The 21,296-nt window shown below is 48.4% G+C and overlaps 1 protein-coding gene across 9 annotated transcripts in view; it reads left to right on the forward strand.

Moving 5' to 3' along the window:
* LOC146799881 (uncharacterized) overlaps window positions 1-21,296 on the forward strand; it is a 638,539-nt gene that overhangs the window by 21,252 nt on the left and 595,991 nt on the right. For all 9 annotated transcript variants that reach the window (XM_085620807.1, XM_085620809.1, XM_085620804.1 and 6 more), the window contains exon 3: window positions 83-193. In XM_085620807.1, the coding sequence (XP_085476933.1) occupies window positions 83-193 (111 nt within the window). The remainder of the gene's footprint in view (window positions 1-82; window positions 194-21,296) is intronic.

A 21,296-nucleotide genomic window follows, 5' to 3' on the forward strand; every position in this document is an offset into this window, starting at 1 on the left:
CCAGTATGGCGTTGAAGACTACCGGGATACTCTCCACCGTATTTGAATGTGAAATAATTCTTTGGTTTCTCCATTATTACAGAAGAAGTGTTCAAGATAGTGATGGTCACGGACAACATCAAAGAAGAGCAATGGGACTATCCCATGACCGATCAGTGCTCTGAGGAAGTTAAGAATTTATTTTGCCCGGCAGGTAAGTTACCTTTCTACATGGAATTGTATGAATATGTAATCCGTCACAGGAATGAATGACATTGGGCCTCACTTTCACTAGTATGTCCAAGTTGGCAAAGAAAGAATGTAAACATTTATAAAATCTTTTTATTGATTGGTTTAAAACCCGTATACAATACCAAACAGGAAAACAATAATAACAAGCATTTACAATGCAATGGTCTCGGCATTGTCAAAGTTAGAGCTATTGGCATTGCTCATGACATTATTTTTGTTTATGTTTTTGTTTTTAAAACATTTAAAGAAACGGCATTGTTATTTACAATGTCAATAGCTTAATCTCTCTCAAATGCAAGACCTATTGCATTTGCACCCACACACAGAGCCACACACACAATGCCACCCACCCACACAGAGCCACCCACACAGAGCCACCTACACAGAGCTATTCACATAGAGCAACCCACACACAAATAGAGCCACCCACACAGAGCCACCTACACACACAGTTACCCACACACAGACAGAGCCACCCCCGCATAGAGCCACCTACAAAAAAAGCCACACACACAGAGGCACACACATACACACATACACACAGACACATAGAGCCACCCACACTTACACAGAGCCACACATACATACACCGAGACACATACACACATACACCGAGACACATCCACATCCACACACATACAGAACCACACACACACATAGATCTAGACACATACACATTGATCATGGGAGCCAAAGCAGAAGTGGCACCGTTGTTTCTAGATCTTTGCATTTATCACTAAAAATGAAGCATGTAAAAAATAAATGACTAATAAAAATTGACAGATTATCTGAAAGGTTTCTGAGGTGGCCATAGTGGGGGCGATTGGTCAGCGAACACTCCTGCCGTAGTCGTTACTCTCTGCCTTGCAAAAGAACGGAAAGGTAAGGAAGCTGTTGAGGTTTTCTCTAGCTTTGCCATGATGATTACTCATTGGTCTCAGGATTTTGTATGGTTAGGTCTGAAACATTAGGAAGCTGCTGAGATATGTCCTAGTTGGCTGTGGAGGCAGATGCAGCCTCTTTAAACTTGCTCTAAGGGGTCTAGAAGCTCAGGGGGCTGGTGGGGTCCTGCCTGGGTGGGCTAGGCCGGCTAAGGTGGGATGTCAGACCTATTCCGGTCACTCTTTTCCTCACAGGGTCAGGAAAGTTCAGCAAGCTGTTTTATCTTCTCTGGTTCGGTTTCTGTGTCTGAAGCCTGCAACATGCAGTAAGCTGGGCTGGGTCCGAAAGTGGAGGCCGATCTTCCAGTTCAGAAAGCCGGCAGGGGTCTCCTGGTCAGCAGTAACTTGTGGGGCCAGTTTCTGCAGCCTTTTCACATGTCCGAGGTCTAAAGAGTGCAGGGGGCTGCTGAGAAGTGTCTGTGTTTGTTGTGAAAGTTGAGGCGGGTCTCCCTCTCTTCCTCACAGGGCCTGGAAAGTTTAGAAAGGGCTGGGACCTCTCTGGGTCGCAGTAAGCGCTGAGGCCGGTGACCGGGTCCTACCTCAGGGTCCGAGGCTTAGGGGGTTACGGTATCCGCAGCCTTCCCCGGGTGCGGCCTGAGGCCAGCTGTCTGTCTGTCCCTCCAGGAAGCAGCCGAGGCCTGCGCAGAGCCGCCCGGCGGCTGGGATTGTTGTGTCCAGGCCGCCTCCTAGGGTCCAGGGAGGGAGGGATGAAGAGAGGGTGGACCCAGGAGCAGAGGAGGGGGCCGAGGGTGCGGGGGAGCCCGGGCAAGCAGCTGGAGCAAGAAGGCGGCCAGCCAGGGAGGGGGTTTATGGAGGGCTGGACTGGTGGAGCGAGGGGAGGAGTGTGTGCTGGTCCGCCGCCCCCTATATTTTGTGGAATTTTTTTGCGACTGCGGATCCCCTGTAGCCTCGATGAGAATGAAAGAAGTATCCTATAGATACCCAAGTGGCACAATGTATAATGATCACCGAGGGGAGAGTCTGCGCTGTAGGACTCGAGTGCAAAAGAATTTCGAAGGTGAATGTCAAATAAAGGGGGTGCATGTCACTGAGGGAAGTGTTTAGATTGCACGAGTGTGCCTCCCCCATTACACATGAAAATGAGGACTGCAGAAAGTTTTCTGGAGGCGGAGCGATCAGGACGCCACGGCTGGGGTGCTTCTTAAAGCATGATCATTGTAGCTGGTCACAAACGGAGTGTGAAACACACAGTGTAGGAGAGTGGAATCTGACTAATGGTTGCCCCCAACTTTTTGCCTGGTATTTAAGTGGTTTTTGACTAGTCTGGCTGGGATCCTGCTATCCAGGGCCCCAGCCTATCTGCTTTCTCCCTAAAACTGTTGTGAGTACTCTAGGTACAAACCTAATTGGATGCTGGGCATGCCCTACCAGTCCCTTGTAGATGGTACCCTAGGTACCCAGGGCAGGGGGCCCCCAGTAGGCCTACCAGGGCTGCAGCACTTATTGTGCCACCCTGGGACAGCCACCCAAACTGACACCACCAGGCCACTACTGTAGCCTGGGTAAGGTGGTGCTAGCACCCCTTACAGGGATGTAGGTACCCTATGTCCCATACCATACAACACATATACTCTCATAGGTCACCCCTATGGCAGGCCCTGGTAATCCTACAGGGCTGGGTGCTGAGGTATGTGTGAGGGGGGACCCCTACGTGAGTAGGACCTCTCTGCAACCTTCGTAAAATCGTTACTGGGTTGTTTGTAGTGTAGCCATACCATATACTCTTAACCGCATTATAAGTTATTGCGTCATCGCTGTAACTTTGGAATGGCTACACCGAACCATATCGTGTTTGGTGTCAAACATGAAGGAATCATACCCCCAGTCCAGCCATGGGCATGGGGGCACGATTCCCCCTTGCTAGGAGGGTGATATGGGAAAAGCGGTAGAATTTGGAAACCAATTTAAAAGTGCACATGTACCACAAAATGGCTACTGTTCGCCACCTACACGACTCTGGCTGGCTGTTGCTGGGGAAAACCCCAGCCTCGCCATCTGGACAATAGGGCTCCTGTGGCAGGGAGGTGCCAGCACCTCCCCAGACAGGATATGTGGATTGGAACAGGGTGGGTGCACCAAAAGTCCATTCAGAGTTGCACGTAGGCAGCTGCAGAGCCCCAATTCTGCATACACCGCCTGGAACCGGTTCAGGGGCATCCTGCCCCTCGCCCAGGCGGGAAACACACAAAGGGGAGTGGGTGTAGCCACCCTTTCCGCCTCTACTCTGATTGGTAGGCTCTATTTTGGACCATCCCCTAATCTTGGGGATATATGGGAATAACTTTGCCCTAGAGCCTTAGATTCGTACAGGACTTCACAGAACTGACCTTCGACGAGCTGCTGCCCAGCTGACTGAAGAAATCTCCCTTGGGATAAAGGAGTTATCCCCCTGCTTGGCAGGCACCTAAAAGACTACAAGATACCCGGTTGGAACTTCGTTGCTCTCACGACCTTCGACGCCTTCCAGCAACCTCGAGGTGGGTCTCCAGTGCATCCCAGCGTCCTGTGAGCGTGCCCAGCAAGTCTGAGCACCCTGGACCACGTGGGTGTCGAGATCCCCGCATACCCCGAGACACCGGCCACCTCTTGTCCAGCACACGACCCCGACCAGTGGGGAAGTTGTGCTTTGGCCCATTCTTGAGCCAACCTTCAAGCAGCATTTGTGCCGACCCTCAGCTCCCTGGCCCGCTCCGGTGGCCCGTGGGAGCCCTTTTACGCACTCCATTTTGCTGCCTTCCGCGGTCCCTTGTCTCTCGACTTGTGGGCCCTGACGGAGGACAATCTTCTTTTCTAAGAGTTCCCCTGGTTGCTCCAGGCCTGCTCTACGCTCCCTGCAAAGGAGAGCACCCTCAGACCACGTGGGTCTGCACCAGCAGCTGCTTTGTTCATCTTGCGTGGGTTGCAGTTGCCAATGCTTAGTGGATCCAATCGGGACACTAACACCGCAGCGACCCTCAGCCGACGCGGGACAGTCGCCCTCCAGAAGCTGGCCTTCCTTGAAGCCTCCCGGAGCCCGTGACTGCAGAGCCCAGCTGTTCCTCCTACACCTGAAGCACCCGACATCCACGAGCTCCTTCCTGTGAGCTCCCTGGTCACTGTGCTGTGACCCAGACTCTGTCCCCTCTGCTTTCAGGTTCATCTTTGTCTTTTCTTCAACTTCAATCTTCACGACTTCAGCGACACTTCCAGCTAGCAGCAGTTTGGACTCCTTTTCCATAGAAAATCAGCCCGCGACCCGACACCAGAATCGACCTATGCACCCGGCTTCCCTGGGGCAGGTAACAGTGGTACTTCGGTACTTCCGTGGTGGTGGGCTCTCCAAAGCCTTAAGTCTCAAGCCTTAACTTTGTACTGTTGTTAGAAGTGTCCTTAAACCTTAATTATTCAACCGCGACATTCTCCATAGGCTAACATTGCGATCCCGACAGCAACTTCTCGCACTGCACACGCCTCCCGTGGGTCCCCTTCCTCTTAACTGTGGGTGGATTCTTAAGGGGCCAGCGATCCTGAATGCCCTAGGCATTGCCTGTAGAATTGTCGTGGCTCTTATACCACTATTTTAGTATATGGTTTGGTCCCCCCCTGGGGCCCATTGATTTCTGTGCTATTTATTGTGTTTAGAAATGCTTGTTTGAATTGTAACTTTGCCACTAGCCACATAAAGTGACTGTGGGATTCTGTCTAGAATAAATACATATATTTTATATATATACCTGTGTGGGCTACTCTTTCATTTGGTTATTCAAGAGGTTATTATGGTAAAACAATAAGCTTAACACTCCTTCAAGACTTAGCCTGAAGGCTGCTCTCCACAGCTACCACTAGGATAGCTTTCTTTAAAGGTTGTCTTAAACCTACCATCAATAGGAGTCGAATTGGACTGGTGCAAGGTGTCCCTATAACTAGGAACAGCATATGCCAGGCCAACTTCTCACATTGGTGTGCAGCGGTTGGATTCAAGCTTGCCATTGTTTTACCAGATAACAAATTGAATTTCTAAAGTGAAAGCCACAAGGTACCAAAGGTACATATAAATTCAAGCTAGAATACAATAAGTTCTACTGAACTTGGAGTTGTGTGTAGAGGGTTTAGCACACCTTGACTACAACTCAAGAGAGGGTTCAGTAGGCCACACTTAGTGTAGGTAGATACATCACTACACTAAACATGTCTTCAAGTGGCACTAAGGCTATGGAAGGACCCCAGAGGGTCCCAGTAGATAAGTATGATAATTTCACCTTTGCTGAGCTCAGGGAAATGTGCACCCTTAGGAGACTGAAGACAGAAAGAGGTGCCAACACAAAACGTCTCAAGGAGATCCTGCTCATAGCAGACTTTATGGAGTCCATAGGATCCAGAGGGACGGACAACGTGGGTGGGCACCCCTCAGAAGAGGACACTCCCAGAGTGGAATCTGAAGAGGAACAGGAAGAGGATGAGAATCCTGACCTGGAAGAAACAAACCACTCACAGCATGGAGGTGATGGCCCAAGAGGCACTCCCTCCACCCTTAAAAGGGGAGTGGTGGGTCCAAGAAGGAACAGATCCCCCTCAGTGGGATCCAACCATTCTAAGGGATCCAAAGGGTCCTCTGCCTCTTCTCAGAGAAGAGAAACCTCTCATGAGAGGAAATGCAGACTGATCAAATTTGAGCAGGCTAAGCTTGAGCTTAAAAGAGAACAGTTAGCATTAGACAGGGAAACCCTGGAGCTTCAGAAAGCTTCAAGAAAGTGGGGTCTAGAGATCCCTGGTGGCAGTAATGAAACCCCTAGAGTTAGAGAGAGAGTCCCTGACAATAGGAACCTCCACAAGATTGTGCCCCCCTATCAGAATGGGGATGATATCCACAAATGGATATCTGCTCTTGAAAGGGCCTGTAGAGTACAGAGGGTCCCTGTAGAGCAGTGGGCAGCAATCCTGTGGCTCTCCTTTTCAGATAAAGGGAGAGACAAGCTCCTCTCTGTAAGAGAAGAGGATGCTGATGATTATTATATCTTGAAAGCTGCTTTAATAGATGGGTTTGGCTTAACCACTGATCAATACAGACTTAAGTTCAGAGACACCCAGAAAGCACAGAATCAAGATTGGGTAGACTTTGTGGATTGTGCAACCAAGGCACTGGAAGGTTGGTTAAATGGCAGTAAAGTTAATGATTATCAAGGATTGTATAATCTCATTATGAGGGAGCAGATTCTTAATAATTGTCAGAACCAACTTTTACACCAGCACCTGGTGGACTCTGATCTGACCTCTCCCCAAGAATTGGGAAAGAAGGCAGACAAATGGGTCAGAACCAGGATTAGGCCTAAGAACCAAGTTGGTGACCAGAAGAAGGATTCCACTAAGCCCAAAGAGAAAGGTGGGGATGATAAACAAGAAAAGTCCTCTGAAGGGCCCCAACAAACCAGTGCTGGGGGTGGGTCCCAAAATACTTCCTCTAATACCAAGAAACCATATTGCCATGTGTGTAAGAAACCTGGCCACTGGAAGACTGACTCCAGCTGTCCTAAGAATGGCAATAAAGAAAATGTTCCTCCAAAACCAGCTCCAACACCTCCTGTTACTACTAGTAGTAATTCCCCAGGTGGTGGGAGTGCACCCAAAAACTTAGTTGGGTTCTCTTTGGGGACACCAGTGGACTCTGGCCTAGCCAGGTCCCCTGCATTAGCAACTATGGTCTGTGATGGTGGCATGGGGTTTGCCAACTTTACCATGAGCCCCAGTATTCTGGGCAGGTACAGACAAGAACCAATGATCAATGGTCAGAAGGCTGTGGCCTATAAGGACACAGGGGCCAGTGTCACCATGGTGACCAAGAGGCTAGTGCCCCTAGATCAGCTTTTACCTGGGTTTAGCTATCAGGTGACCAATATTGATGGAATCAGGACAGATCATCCCATGGCAGTGATAAATCTCAGCTGGGGAGGAGTCACTGGCCCCAAGAGAGTGGCAGTGTCCCCAAACTTGCCTGTAGATTGTCTACTGGGGAATGATCTAGAAATCTCAGCCTGGGCTGAGGTTGACCACAAGGCCCATTTGAAAATGGTAGGAATTCCTGAGAGAGTGGATGAGACCCTGAGGGCCTCACCTCCACCCCAGGAGGAAATAGAAAGAGTGAAGCCTGAAACTATGGATCACTCTACACAAACAGAGAGCATAGGGGAGGAAGAGCAGTCTTCCCCCCACCAGACTACAGGTAAAGGTCCAGTTTCTCAGGGAACTGACCCTGCCCCTTGTGAAGTAACTGCCCCAGAAGTGGACAGGCTTGGCCTCTCCACCTCTCTGATGGCAGGGGATCCTTCCAAGGTGGTACCCAGTCTGGAGCAGGTATCCTGCCCCTCTCTACCCTGCCTCAGTCAGCCCAGGGCTGCAGAGGTCAGGGAGGTCAGTGGACCCTTATTGGGCCCCTGCCCAGAGGAACCCCCTCATCAACAGATTAGGGACACCCAGCAGAGTAGTTTCAGCCAGGTGAATATTCCTCTACAAACTGAGGGATCCCCCTTACCCCTAGGTATAGGCACCCCTCAAATGGATGTTGTTGAGCACAGGGAAACCTGGGGCCTAGCTGCCCCAAACCTTCCAGTGCCCTCCACTATTCCAGCCAAAGGGATCCAACCCCCGGCTGTAGGCAGCCAGAGGTTGACCCTTAGGGCCAGATATGACACAGTCATGGGCAGAAAGGCTTCCATAGTGGCCAGTGATCTGAGGAGGTTGAGACCAACCCAAGTAGGGTCTCACTTCCAGACTCAGACACCCCACCAGCCCACCTCTGACCCAAAAACCAATACAGGTAATTTCCCTAGACTTTGGAGAAACTCTAGAACCCCTTGGGGTAGGATTTCCCAAGTGGACCATGACACAGGGAGCAACCATGTTAGTACAGGTTCTTCCTTATATGGCCACTCAGGAAATAAAGGCTTATCTGGACAAGGTTAGCCTTATCTCCTTTCGTTTGGGGGGGGGTTATGTAGGAGAGTGGAATCTGACTAATGGTTGCCCCCAACTTTTTGCCTGGTATTTAAGTGGTTTTTGACTAGTCTGGCTGGGATCCTGCTATCCAGGGCCCCAGCCTATCTGCTTTCTCCCTAAAACTGTTGTGAGTACTCTAGGTACAAACCTAATTGGATGCTGGGCATGCCCTACCAGTCCCTTGTAGATGGTACCCTAGGTACCCAGGGCAGGGGGCCCCCAGTAGGCCTACCAGGGCTGCAGCACTTATTGTGCCACCCTGGGACAGCCACCCAAACTGACACCACCAGGCCACTACTGTAGCCTGGGTAAGGTGGTGCTAGCACCCCTTACAGGGATGTAGGTACCCTATGTCCCATACCATACAACACATATACTCTCATAGGTCACCCCTATGGCAGGCCCTGGTAATCCTACAGGGCTGGGTGCTGAGGTATGTGTGAGGGGGGACCCCTACGTGAGTAGGACCTCTCTGCAACCTTCGTAAAATCGTTACTGGGTTGTTTGTAGTGTAGCCATACCATATACTCTTAACCGCATTATAAGTTATTGCGTCATCGCTGTAACTTTGGAATGGCTACACCGAACCATATCGTGTTTGGTGTCAAACATGAAGGAATCATACCCCCAGTCCAGCCATGGGCATGGGGGCACGATTCCCCCTTGCTAGGAGGGTGATATGGGAAAAGCGGTAGAATTTGGAAACCAATTTAAAAGTGCACATGTACCACAAAATGGCTACTGTTCGCCACCTACACGACTCTGGCTGGCTGTTGCTGGGGAAAACCCCAGCCTCGCCATCTGGACAATAGGGCTCCTGTGGCAGGGAGGTGCCAGCACCTCCCCAGACAGGATATGTGGATTGGAACAGGGTGGGTGCACCAAAAGTCCATTCAGAGTTGCACGTAGGCAGCTGCAGAGCCCCAATTCTGCATACACCGCCTGGAACCGGTTCAGGGGCATCCTGCCCCTCGCCCATGCGGGAAACACACAAAGGGGAGTGGGTGTAGCCACCCTTTCCCGCCTCTACTCTGATTGGTAGGCTCTATTTTGGACCATCCCCTAATCTTGGGGATATATGGGAATAACTTTGCCCTAGAGCCTTAGATTCGTACAGGACTTCACAGAACTGACCTTCGACGAGCTGCTGCCCAGCTGACTGAAGAAATCTCCCTTGGGATAAAGGAGTTATCCCCCTGCTTGGCAGGCACCTAAAAGACTACAAGATACCCGGTTGGAACTTCGTTGCTCTCACGACCTTCGACGCCTTCCAGCAACCTCGAGGTGGGTCTCCAGTGCATCCCAGCGTCCTGTGAGCTTGCCCAGCAAGTCTGAGCACCCTGGACCACGTGGGTGTCGAGATCCCCGCATACCCCGAGACACCGGCCACCTCTTGTCCAGCACACGACCCCGACCAGTGGGGAAGTTGTGCTTTGGCCCATTCTTGAGCCAACCTTCAAGCAGCATTTGTGCCGACCCTCAGCTCCCTGGCCCGCTCCGGTGGCCCGTGGGAGCCCTTTTACGCACTCCATTTTGCTGCCTTCCGCGGTCCCTTGTCTCTCGACTTGTGGGCCCTGACGGAGGACAATCTTCTTTTCTAAGAGTTCCCCTGGTTGCTCCAGGCCTGCTCTACGCTCCCTGCAAAGGAGAGCACCCTCAGACCACGTGGGTCTGCACCAGCAGCTGCTTTGTTCATCTTGCGTGGGTTGCAGTTGCCAATGCTTAGTGGATCCAATCGGGACACTAACACCGCAGCGACCCTCAGCCGACGCGGGACAGTCGCCCTCCAGAAGCTGGCCTTCCTTGAAGCCTCCCGGAGCCCGTGACTGCAGAGCCCAGCTGTACCTCCTACACCTGAAGCACCCGACATCCACGAGCTCCTTCCTGTGAGCTCCCTGGTCACTGTGCTGTGACCCAGACTCTGTCCCCTCTGCTTTCAGGTTCATCTTTGTCTTTTCTTCAACTTCAATCTTCACGACTTCAGCGACACTTCCAGCTAGCAGCAGTTTGGACTCCTTTTCCATAGAAAATCAGCCCGCGACCCGACACCAGAATCGACCTATGCACCCGGCTTCCCTGGGGCAGGTAACAGTGGTACTTCGGTACTTCCGTGGTGGTGGGCTCTCCAAAGCCTTAAGTCTCAAGCCTTAACTTTGTACTGTTGTTAGAAGTGTCCTTAAACCTTAATTATTCAACCGCGACATTCTCCATAGGCTAACATTGCGATCCCGACAGCAACTTCTCGCACTGCACACGCCTCCCGTGGGTCCCCTTCCTCTTAACTGTGGGTGGATTCTTAAGGGGCCAGCGATCCTGAATGCCCTAGGCATTGCCTGTAGAATTGTCGTGGCTCTTATACCACTATTTTAGTATATGGTTTGGTCCCCCCCTGGGGCCCATTGATTTCTGTGCTATTTATTGTGTTTAGAAATGCTTGTTTGAATTGTAACTTTGCCACTAGCCACATAAAGTGACTGTGGGATTCTGTCTAGAATAAATACATATATTTTATATATATACCTGTGTGGGCTACTCTTTCATTTGGTTATTCAAGAGGTTATTATGGTAAAACAATAAGCTTAACACTCCTTCAAGACTTAGCCTGAAGGCTGCTCTCCACAGCTACCACTAGGATAGCTTTCTTTAAAGGTTGTCTTAAACCTACCATCAATAGGAGTCGAATTGGACTGGTGCAAGGTGTCCCTATAACTAGGAACAGCATATGCCAGGCCAACTTCTCACACACAGGGACAAATCCCCATGTCATCGCTTTCCCTGTGCCGCCTGGCCAAGCCTTCTGTGCAGTTACCTGGGGTGAGGCGCTGCTCCCCGCCAAAAGGCAGAAGTGATGGAGTTCCCGGGGCTGCTCCTCTCAGTAGCAGGAGGAATCTAAACGGAGCCTCCACGCCCCTCCCCCGCATGGCCGGTGAGGAAAGACTACAGTGATCGGAAGCGCGGCCTCCCTGAAGCGGGCTCCGTGCTAATAAATTAAAAGCCGAGAGGCACTCAAAAATATATACATTAACACATTTTGTGAAATTTAAACAGCTACACACACATCCTGTTTTCTTTTTTTTAAAGGAATTTTAAAAACGGCTTGGAAACACACAATCACATTATAACTATGGTTCGTCCATGGTGGACGGGGATGACGCCATGAACACCACCGTCTTTCTCCGAGGTCAAGCAGAAATGCCTCGGAGAAACGCAGCGTCATTTTCGGATTCGGGGGCGTGTTTTTCTTTCTCTCCTCTTCCCATTGGCTGGAATGTTTACATTCCAGAGGAGAGAAAGAAACTAAAAAACAAGCCCCCGAATCCGAAAAAGACGGGGCTTAAATGGACAGACGCCCCTCTCCTCCAATGGCTGGCCTCCGTTTAGGAAGCCAGCCAATGGAGAAGAAGGGTGGGTTCAAGCCCCATACTAGAAAACATTAAATCTAGCCAAGCGAGACTGCGCAAGTGCAGCCTTCGCTAGCCGAAACCTAAAAAGGACAGTCCGCATGTACAAGGCAGTCTACTAGGAATCAGAGGAGCCACTCTGGGTCAACAATGTAGACTGGGAAACCGCTGATGATCTCCGGATACAGACAAAAGGAGGGAAATGCAGTTGTGATGACTGTGACCTTGTTGACCTTGGACAAGTGTCTCAGAAAAGGAGGGAAACCCACCGCCCTTTCCTTCAGAACACACACCAGCCCTCCTCCCTTACCCCCCAATACATGTACATCTTCGGGGACGGGGTAGCTCTACTCTCCTTCTGCTCTACTATGTATTCTCTGAAAGGGCCGCAAATATCTCTTGGTCGCGCTCTCGGGTTTGCATTATTGCATACGATTCCGCTACTGGATTACAGAACACCACGTCCTGCAGCTAGCCACTGATCTGTGATGCAGGGCCCTTATACCAGGCTCTGGCTACACATCACCGAGCCAAAATCAGTAGTTTGGCAGCCAGCTGCCACAGGCCAATTGGGATGTCCGCTATGAATCCCAGAAAGAGGGGTAGAAGCGCACACTGCAAGAATGTACCAGCTTTTATATTGACCACACAGACGAGGTCGGACCAAAACGCCTGCATAGGCAGGCAATTTCAGGCCAGGTGCATTAAGCCAGAAAGTTCTGCCAGGGTTGTAAACTCCCTGTGTGTGCAACCTACTGTTTCAGAGAGCCTGTGAGGCCTAGGAAGTAGGGCCACTAGGATTGTTTTATTGCTGCTGTGTCTAGCTGGTCTGCCTCAATAGCCGGGTGTGGACACCCGCAGTGTTCATTGACCTAGAAAATAGCGTAATGAGCCTGAACCGCTAGGAAGTATCTCTGGGTCCAGTACCAGGAACCCCCCTTGGACATACGACCGTGTTAGTCTATCCCAACAGATACAAAGGGCCACTCCTGCCCAAATCAGTCGTATAAGCAAAGAGCGCACCGTCTCAAAGGAATGCTTCCCCAGGGGATAGGAACATTAACAAAGAAATAAAGCTGTTTTAGAAGAATTAATATTTTGACCAGAGACACTCGGACCATCAGGAAGAGCAGGAGTGTAATCCACCGCTCCGTCTGCGCAGCCATTTTGTCCAGTATCGGTCTGTAATTAGCACACAGTAGTATTTTCCTGTCTGTATGTACCAGGATGCCCAGATCTCTTACAGCCTGATCATGCCATACAAGCAGAAACTGAGGTTAAACCTGTGGTCTCTTTCTTTTGGTGGAAAATATCTGACTTTGACCAGTTTATGTGGAGGCTGGAGAAGTCTCTGAAGTGTACTATGTCCCTAACGATAGGTTCCAGGTTCACCGCTGGATCTTTAATAAGAAGCAAATATCGTCTGCTTATAAGGAAAGCAGGTATCTGTGAGTAGGGAAAACAATACTTCACGAAAGAAGCTGTACACATAGCATCGAGGCCACAGGACCGATCGACAGTGTAAAAAGCAGAGGCGACAGGGGGCAGCCCTGGTGGATGCCCCAGCCTACCTGAAACACTTTGGATAGTAGGCAGTTCACTTGAGCCCTGGCTGTGGGTTCAGTACACAGCAGTTGGGCCATACCTATAGAATAGTGTCACAGGCCCATTTAACGCAGGACAGGGAATGAAAGTCCCTCTTGGTGTCAAGAAATACAAAGGCAGTCTAAACGTCGGGCCTAGTGCCGTGAATCATACCTAACCATGTTCTAAGGTTATTTGAAGTGGCTCTGCCCAGTATAAAGCCTTTTCAATCCGGCAGGACCAAATCTGGCTTTAATTGGTTCAGTCTTTTAGCCAGCGCTCTTGACACCTCAAGATAGATATACAGCGTTTCCTGAGGGGGATGTGGTCTATGGCTGTATTGTGATTGGATTGTGAAAAGTTCAAGAAACTCTGCAGCTAGAATGGCGCCCTCATAAGTTGAGTGTAGGGATTGCACGACTGTCTGCGGTCGGGTTACCCTTAACAGCCAGGCTGTTACGACTGGGGTATTACCCCTCTCTGCATTTCAGAATCTGGGCATGTTACCCAAGATAGGTCACCTCCTGATTGGCAAGCTGCCTGAATTGCCCAGCAACTCGGCCAGCTCGACAGGTGCTGCGGGTACGGATTTCACTCGCCTCGCTGTTGTGCTCCAGGAGTCTCAATAAAGACCGTATGGATCTGAGCACTCCCGTATGTTTAGAAATAGCCACACCCCTTCTATAGATCTTAAATGCTTCCCAGACCATCCAAAAAATGGTAACATGTAAGCAAATATTACGACACCCATCTCTTTTCAACAACTTCACTTATACTAACATCTCAAAAATCGTATAATATTGCAGTACTGTATTATACTGTGACAGTACTCCTTCTGTGTAGGGGATAGAGATCAGAAAGAGATGGCAACATGGTACCCCTGCTTTGCTGGGGTTTACTTTACAGGCACGGTTATGGTGCTACTTAAGAAACCAATAACAATTATGGTGGATAGTAAAGTAGAGGCTTAAAACCATCCAGAAGGCACCCACTCTATGGCTCTTAACATTCTGAGGTCATGGCACTCTAGCTTCAGACATAATTGAGGCACTGACACAGTCCTGGTAGATTGCCAACATACTGTTTTTGCATTGTGTATATTTTATGGATTTACATGCTGTGCATTTATTCCACAATCTAGGGGTTTGGTTCGAACCCCCCCCCCGGTAACATCAGACGTGTACCCCGGAAGTTCCTGTTCATGGTCACCATCTTTAGTTTTTATTTTCTTGACGTTGGGTATGGATGCGAGACACACACATTTTACCAAATATACAGGCATGTTTGATAAAAGATGCACAAGCACAGCTGTAGATTGTACAGAAGTGGTGCCATGAAGGGAAACCAAAAACACTCTCTAAGTTATGCACCAGTTGCCACTACACATTCCCTCAAAAAGTTCCCTTTCGAGGCCCTCATCTCCGAATGACGTAGTAGGGTACAACGCACTTGTGAAGAGAGCTGTGAAGAGGAGCAGGCCAAATTGTGTGCCCTTCTTGAAACACTAATGCCATCTCAAAAGAAGAACCTCTACCTGCGGATGCTACCAAGCATTCTCAACTAATTGAGGGAGTTGTACCAAGAGCCAGCATCCTTGAAAGCGGTGACTCCTCTAGTCGATAAAAAATACAGGCTCTACTCCCAGGATCCTGTTTTCGTCAAGGGGAATCCAACTCCAGACTCAATTATAGTTACCACAGTCAGAACGACAGATCGTGCCCCTGCATAAACGGCACTTCCACCAGACTGGAAAATAGCCAACTCCAGTATGCTCCTCAACCAGTATGGGACAAGCCCCGAAGTCCTTGAGGCCTTCAGCCAAGTGATTTGTGCGACAAGCACCTGCAGCACATGAGTTGGGTGCAGGGTAAGGGGGTTCCTCCACGAATGGAGGTCCATTACCTTTGACTAATGGATACTGAATATAATAGAGCTGGGGTATTTCAGTGAGCTGCTCACAAAAATGCCCACAATACAACCAAGGCAGTGAATCATTCCAGAGAGGAGTTGCTCCATCCACAGCAGAAAGTAATAGACCTCCTATTAAAATAAGCCATAGAGAAGGTTCCCAAAAGTGTACTCAGTCGCACCTACTCAGGCTAGAAGTCTACTCAGTTACTTCCTCGTACCAAAACCAGGTGAGTTTTCAAGGCCACTATTCAACCTCAAGACAGCTAAACAAATACTTAATAACTCAACATTTCAAAAAGTCTATGCTATAGGAGGTCATAACTTTCCTAAAAAAAATAGGATACTGCACAGCTATGGTGCGACCTAAACCATGCTTACTTGCACAAAAACGGAATTGCAGCTAACCAGAAGTGTAGGAAGCTGGCTCTCTATATAGTGTACTAAAGAGAAGCACACTGTGCAGAGAGTGTAGGCAAACCCTTACTGGATAACAGAGGCCACAGTCGATCATACCAGTGCTCTCTTTTGGGGTAGTGTGGGCAAGCAGTTAGTCTTATCTGGGGGTAGTGATAAGCATTTGTTGTGACCTATTAAAAAAGAATATCAAGTATTTTTATATATATTTTGGCACAAAGAACTTTGTTGGCAAGTAAGTACTTTTTAACATTTCGGGTGCTCATGATGGAATGGTTCCGTCATGAGCACCAGTGGTCCTGTGCTCTTGACGGAACTATTCCGTCATGAGCACAGGCCGGAAAATCTCTCTGCTGCAGACAGCAGAGGGATTTCCCCTTTTTTTTTTGCCTTGGGAGGTGGGGGAAGAGCTTCCCCAACCTCCCGAGGCCTGTTAGAGGTTTATATTGTAATGACGACCGTGCGCATGGCGTGCTGTCGTCATTACAATGAAAACACAACTGAAACTTAGTTTCAGTTTCACAGTTTTTGTGCTTGTGGGGCTATCTCAGCCCCGAGCACTGAAACACATGGGAGAGGTATCTTTGAAAAGGGGAGAATCTCCCCTTTCCAGTGAAACCCTTCCCTAGTGGATCCTAGTTTAACACATTGCAGAGAGTCGTTTCAGGAGGAGGAGTTTGTACACGGAAGCGAAAGCCCGCGAAAGCTCGGAGCTCAGAGAGTGGAGTACGGTGCTTGAGCTCGAGCAGGACTAGGCGCTATTGACATTGCCGCTTTGCTCGCTCGCTCCCGTTTGCCCACTGCCCATTTGCCAACTCCCTTCCTCTCTCCCCAGCTGCGAAAAATCGGCGCTGCGGCTCCCGCGGCTCCCAGGGACTTGGCGGCGGGACTCGGCGGGTCCCGGGAGAGTGGACTGCAGCCCAGCAAGGAGACTGTGACTGAGCGGTGGCGCGCTTCCAGCGAGCAGCAGAGGAGGCATCACAGCAGCACAACAGCGGGTGCAAGCGGTGAGAAGCGGGAAGCAGCGGGTGCGGGTACGTGGTGATAGGGGCCTCTGATTCCTCCCCCGCAGCTCGCCTCTGCACCGCAATGCACAACTTACCAATCTAACCCCACTGTGGCAGAGTAAACTACTAGGTCGGTTGTTGCTGGAAGAGGGGTGGCTCGAGCCCAAGTTTAGCTGGGTACAGGTCTTGCTCAGGGCTCCAATTAGTTTTTCTTGGCACTGGCACTGGCACAACCTATTTGCAGCATCAGCGCTGTTACCCCTCCCACCGACTTCCGCAGCAGCAGCCTGTCTTGCAGTTCACCTCGACTCCATTATAAGTCCATTATAAGCTTAAGGATTTTGACTTCTCGGCTTTCATTTTGGCTCTCCTCTTGGCCCGACCACTCGTCTCGTCTTCCACTTGACTGCTGGCCGCCCGCTGCCCATTGCCCACTGTCTCTACCACCCTTCTGCGTGTTGTCGTGGGTAGGCAGGCGGGCGAGCGATCATTGGTATCAGCGGGCATCCCCTCTGCATCCCCTCTGAGCTGAGTTGTGGAGCTGAGCTTGGCTGCGCCGAGCTGACGTCCTAGAGGCAGGGCAGCGCTGTGAGGAAAAGAAGCGGAACAGGCAAGAGGGCAGCGGAGGAGGAGGCAAGAAGAAAGGGGGAGCTTGTCCTCTGCCTTTGCCTTTTTGCCTTTTGTACGCTTTACTGAAAGGAGTTGGAGAAATTAGCCTGCTGAGAGGAGATCCTGTGGTTAACAGGAAGCACAGAGCCATCAGGCTCTTGTGCAACTGCGATACTGATTTCGGGCTTTACCCATAGCCTTTGATCTTGCAACTAAATTGCAGGTAAAACCATCAAGACAAAACCAAGAAAAAACCATCAAGGCAAGTTGTGTGCGGCAAAGGAGGAAAACTAGAGTACAATCAATTGGAGGGCATCATGAGGTTAGGTCGTGTTCGGAACAGCGTAATAGTAAAAAAAGAGACAAAAAAACGAAGAAGGAAAATCGTGATGTTGGAAGAAGAAAGCACTGTACCACCATCAGAAACAGAGCTAGCAACTATGAATAATTGCTCTCTAATAGAGACATCAGTAGCTGGAAACGCCTCTGGCCTACTACAAAATTTGGAAACAAGGAAAAAAACAATAAAAAAGCAGCTTTCTTACCAACCTAAAATCTTTACAAAGTTTTCCTTCTTAAAAAACGCAGGGGACACCCTTTTTTCAAACACAACAAACGTTACAGGCCTTCAATCACCTCTTCAGCCCTTACAAATAAGTCAATCAATACTAGCTATTGAAGACCTGAAACCAACTCATGAAAGGAAAAGCCCTGACACAAAAAGAAGTGTAAACATAATAACCACCAGCCCCTTACAAACAACATCAACACCTCAAAATGGTAAATCACGGCTAAACTGTGTAACAACAGGAAGAAAATCTACTAGAAATACTGAGCAAGCTCAAGTACACAGACAAGAGGAGAGAACTGAGAAAATTAAGATGACCAAAGATGACTATGATAAAAAGAACGATATATCAGCAACTGGCCTCAATCTAAATGATGACAGGAGATCCACAAACAGCGAAAACAAATTTGATGACTATGACACAATTAACAACTATACAATTAATAACCAACCAAGTCAACTTAGCCAACTAAGCCAAACAAGCCCTGGGGAAAACTCACTGTTCAAGGGAACTGACTGCAGTCATACAAGGAAGGACGAGGTACAGGATGTCACGGGTCTAAAAGTGCTACGGCCTACCTCTCCCACAAACAAAGTCCTATCAAATCACCAACCGGAGTCAAGTAGGGGGAGGGGGGGAACCAAGGAGCCAACCACAATAGAAAATGCCGTTAATGATACAGATGTCATTGAGATTTTCCTCATATCTGGGAACAGAGGACTGGAATGACCTACTGGTAGCTTATGGCCAAGATACATACAGGAATGGGCTGAACACGGTAAACACAGGCAATATAATTGATTTACCATTCAATCTATCGGACGGTGAGGAAAAGAAAAAGGAAGACCAAAAGGATATGGTTGCTCCAGCTGGCGCAGATGCTTCATCAAAAAATTCTAGTCAAGGAACGGCATGGGCCAGCTTGCTAAAAACAATACAACTTCTTGTAGAAGCACTCCATTATCAGTCAGATAAGATGGGCGCCCAGCTGACTCTTTTAGACACCCTGGCTGTTTTTGTGGTCGCCATTGATGGGAAACTGGGAGCATTAACTTCACTGCTACAAAACAAACAGGACCAAACCCACAACAGGGACGTGGGATGTGGATGCAGCCCTGTTATTGACAAACTGGCTACATTACCATCAATGCTGTCTGACCTATGCATACAATTAAAAAAAACGCTGCAAACCAAGGACCGCTATTTGTGCACCAGACAAAAGGACGTAGAAGCAGACAAGTACTCCCTTGAAACCTGTATTTCAATCCCGATCGATAAAACAAAATGCACAGGATCGACAACGACTGGGACAAATGGCCTTCGGGGGTAGACGGACACTTTGATTTATAAAAAACCAAACAAAGAAACAAAAGACACGGTAGCGACAACAGATCAACGTCCTGCAGTTCAGACGGAAGACAAGGTAGAAATCAAAAACCCAACACGAACCCAATCCTTTGGAAAAGATCAGCATAAAAGAAGGAGCGGAGACCGACAAAGGTACCAACAAAACCACAACATTAATCGCCTCACAATCCAGAGAATCTAGCAGACCGTCATTGATATCGGCGAACCGCAGCATAACTAAGGAGCAAGCACAGAATCGGATACTAAAGCAGAACATCATGGACCCATTGACCATGGCTACTGAAACGTCCTTCACCAAAACACATGGAACAAAGCATACGATAAAAAATGTACAGACAACACAGCGGGCGACACAGAATGGAGAACTCAAAGAAATACATGAAAATGGATCGGTCCCCAATAGACAAATATCACAACCCATTGACACAAGACCAACCAATAGAAATGATATTAAAGAATATACAAGGGAAGAAGGAACTGGAAATGGGAACCTAAAACTAACCACTGGATAGGAAATTCTCCGGCATGGAGGGTGGAATGTTGCTTCACCCCTATCAGAGCAAGCACTAGCGAGAATACCGCAAGGTCATGAACTTGCACAAGAACACAGTAACGAGTGCAAAAATAAAACTAGTTGTACGGATATAATAAAAGATGCATCAAATATTGTTTGGTTTACTCCGGATTACATTTCAAAAGGCAAGCACAATATATTGAACAGAGGAAACATCTTACGGTTGCTAGCTCATATTCCATCTTTAGCAGGTGTCACATCTCAGGATCTGGATTCTATTCAATTTCAATCAGAAGCCGGAATGAAGGTCGAAAAAACAAAAGCAACATGGTCTACATCTTTAGTTGCACAAATATTTTTGGCAGAAACCACGACCTTTAAAGATTGGGGAATAACAACTGCCCCATACATAAAGCCAAAATATCCTGACCTACTAATTCCTGTGGTAGGAGACGGAGAACAGCACTCCTCTATCAGGAAAGGGCTAACAGTACTCAGAGGCGCCAAAGGGATTGAAGGAGCAAGAAGTGCGGAAGATCTTCGGGCCAGGAGATGTACCTCTGCCGTCATATCACAAAGTTACTCCGATCTAAGATGGATCGCAAGAACAATAAATAATCAGTTAAACTGACAAATGGAAAACTAAACAGAAACAAAAAGGCAAAACCAACTGAAAATATGCTCATGGAACATTAATGGTCTTGCCTCTAAAATGACCGACCAGGAATTTGTCAGTTACTTACGATCCTTTGATATTATATCCCTGCAAGAAACATGGCAACTAGAACCTCCACATTTGCATGGATTTTTTTGATTCTTCACCAGTGCGGTGAAAACAGCACAATTCGGTCATTTACAAGGGGGTCTAGTAACTTATGTCTCGGCTGTAAGTGGCTATGATATTAAGGACCTAGGCTTTCTTACTTCAGATCTAAAAATAATAAATTTGTCTTCTCTCACTCAAAGTAAGAAAGGCCTTCATCTTACATTGATCAACGCTTATATTCATCCAAGAAGGAAAGGAAAGGTTGTAAAAGTCCTATATAAATGCCTAGACGAAATCATAACTGATACTTCAATAACAGATGTTATGATCACCGGGGATTTTAACCTCAACTTGATGGGAATTACAACGAGCGACGAGAATCGCAATCAAAACATAGCCTGGAATATTCCACATCAAGAGGCTATACTAACATCCATACAATCAAAGCTTGGAGAAGAGGTCTTAGAGAACCTTGAGCGCTATAATCTCAGAGCATTGAACGGGAGATTTAGCGGAGACACTCCACCAACGTGCACATTTTACAACACAAGAGTAAGCAAAATATTGGATTATACTTTTATGCCACTATCCCTATTTTGCTATATTGTCTCATTTAAAATAGGAGAGAAGGCTGATAGCGATCACTGTCCTCAGGAAATTATACTTAACATCACAAAACCAAAACTTGAACAATCGCGGGTACCGAATGAGCTAATTTACACCATCAACTATAAAAGGATTAAGTACTCGGCAGTCGCGGATGGAGACATAGAAGTAATGGCAAAACAACACTTCGAGGGGAGAATAGGAGCAAACGAGGTTGAGAAATGGGAGAGCTTCACAACCACTATGGCAGGTTATACTACAACCCTGAAAATCCAACATACAAAGAAGGCTAGCAATACGCTCCCTCTCACAACAGACCATAGACAAAAAATAAAAGGTATAAAAAAAGACATCGCACGAACAATGCGTCAACTTAGACACCTCA

Source organism: Triturus cristatus, chromosome 8 (genome assembly GCF_964204655.1).
Source record: "Triturus cristatus chromosome 8, aTriCri1.1, whole genome shotgun sequence".
Classification (NCBI taxonomy): Eukaryota; Metazoa; Chordata; class Amphibia; order Caudata; family Salamandridae; genus Triturus; species Triturus cristatus.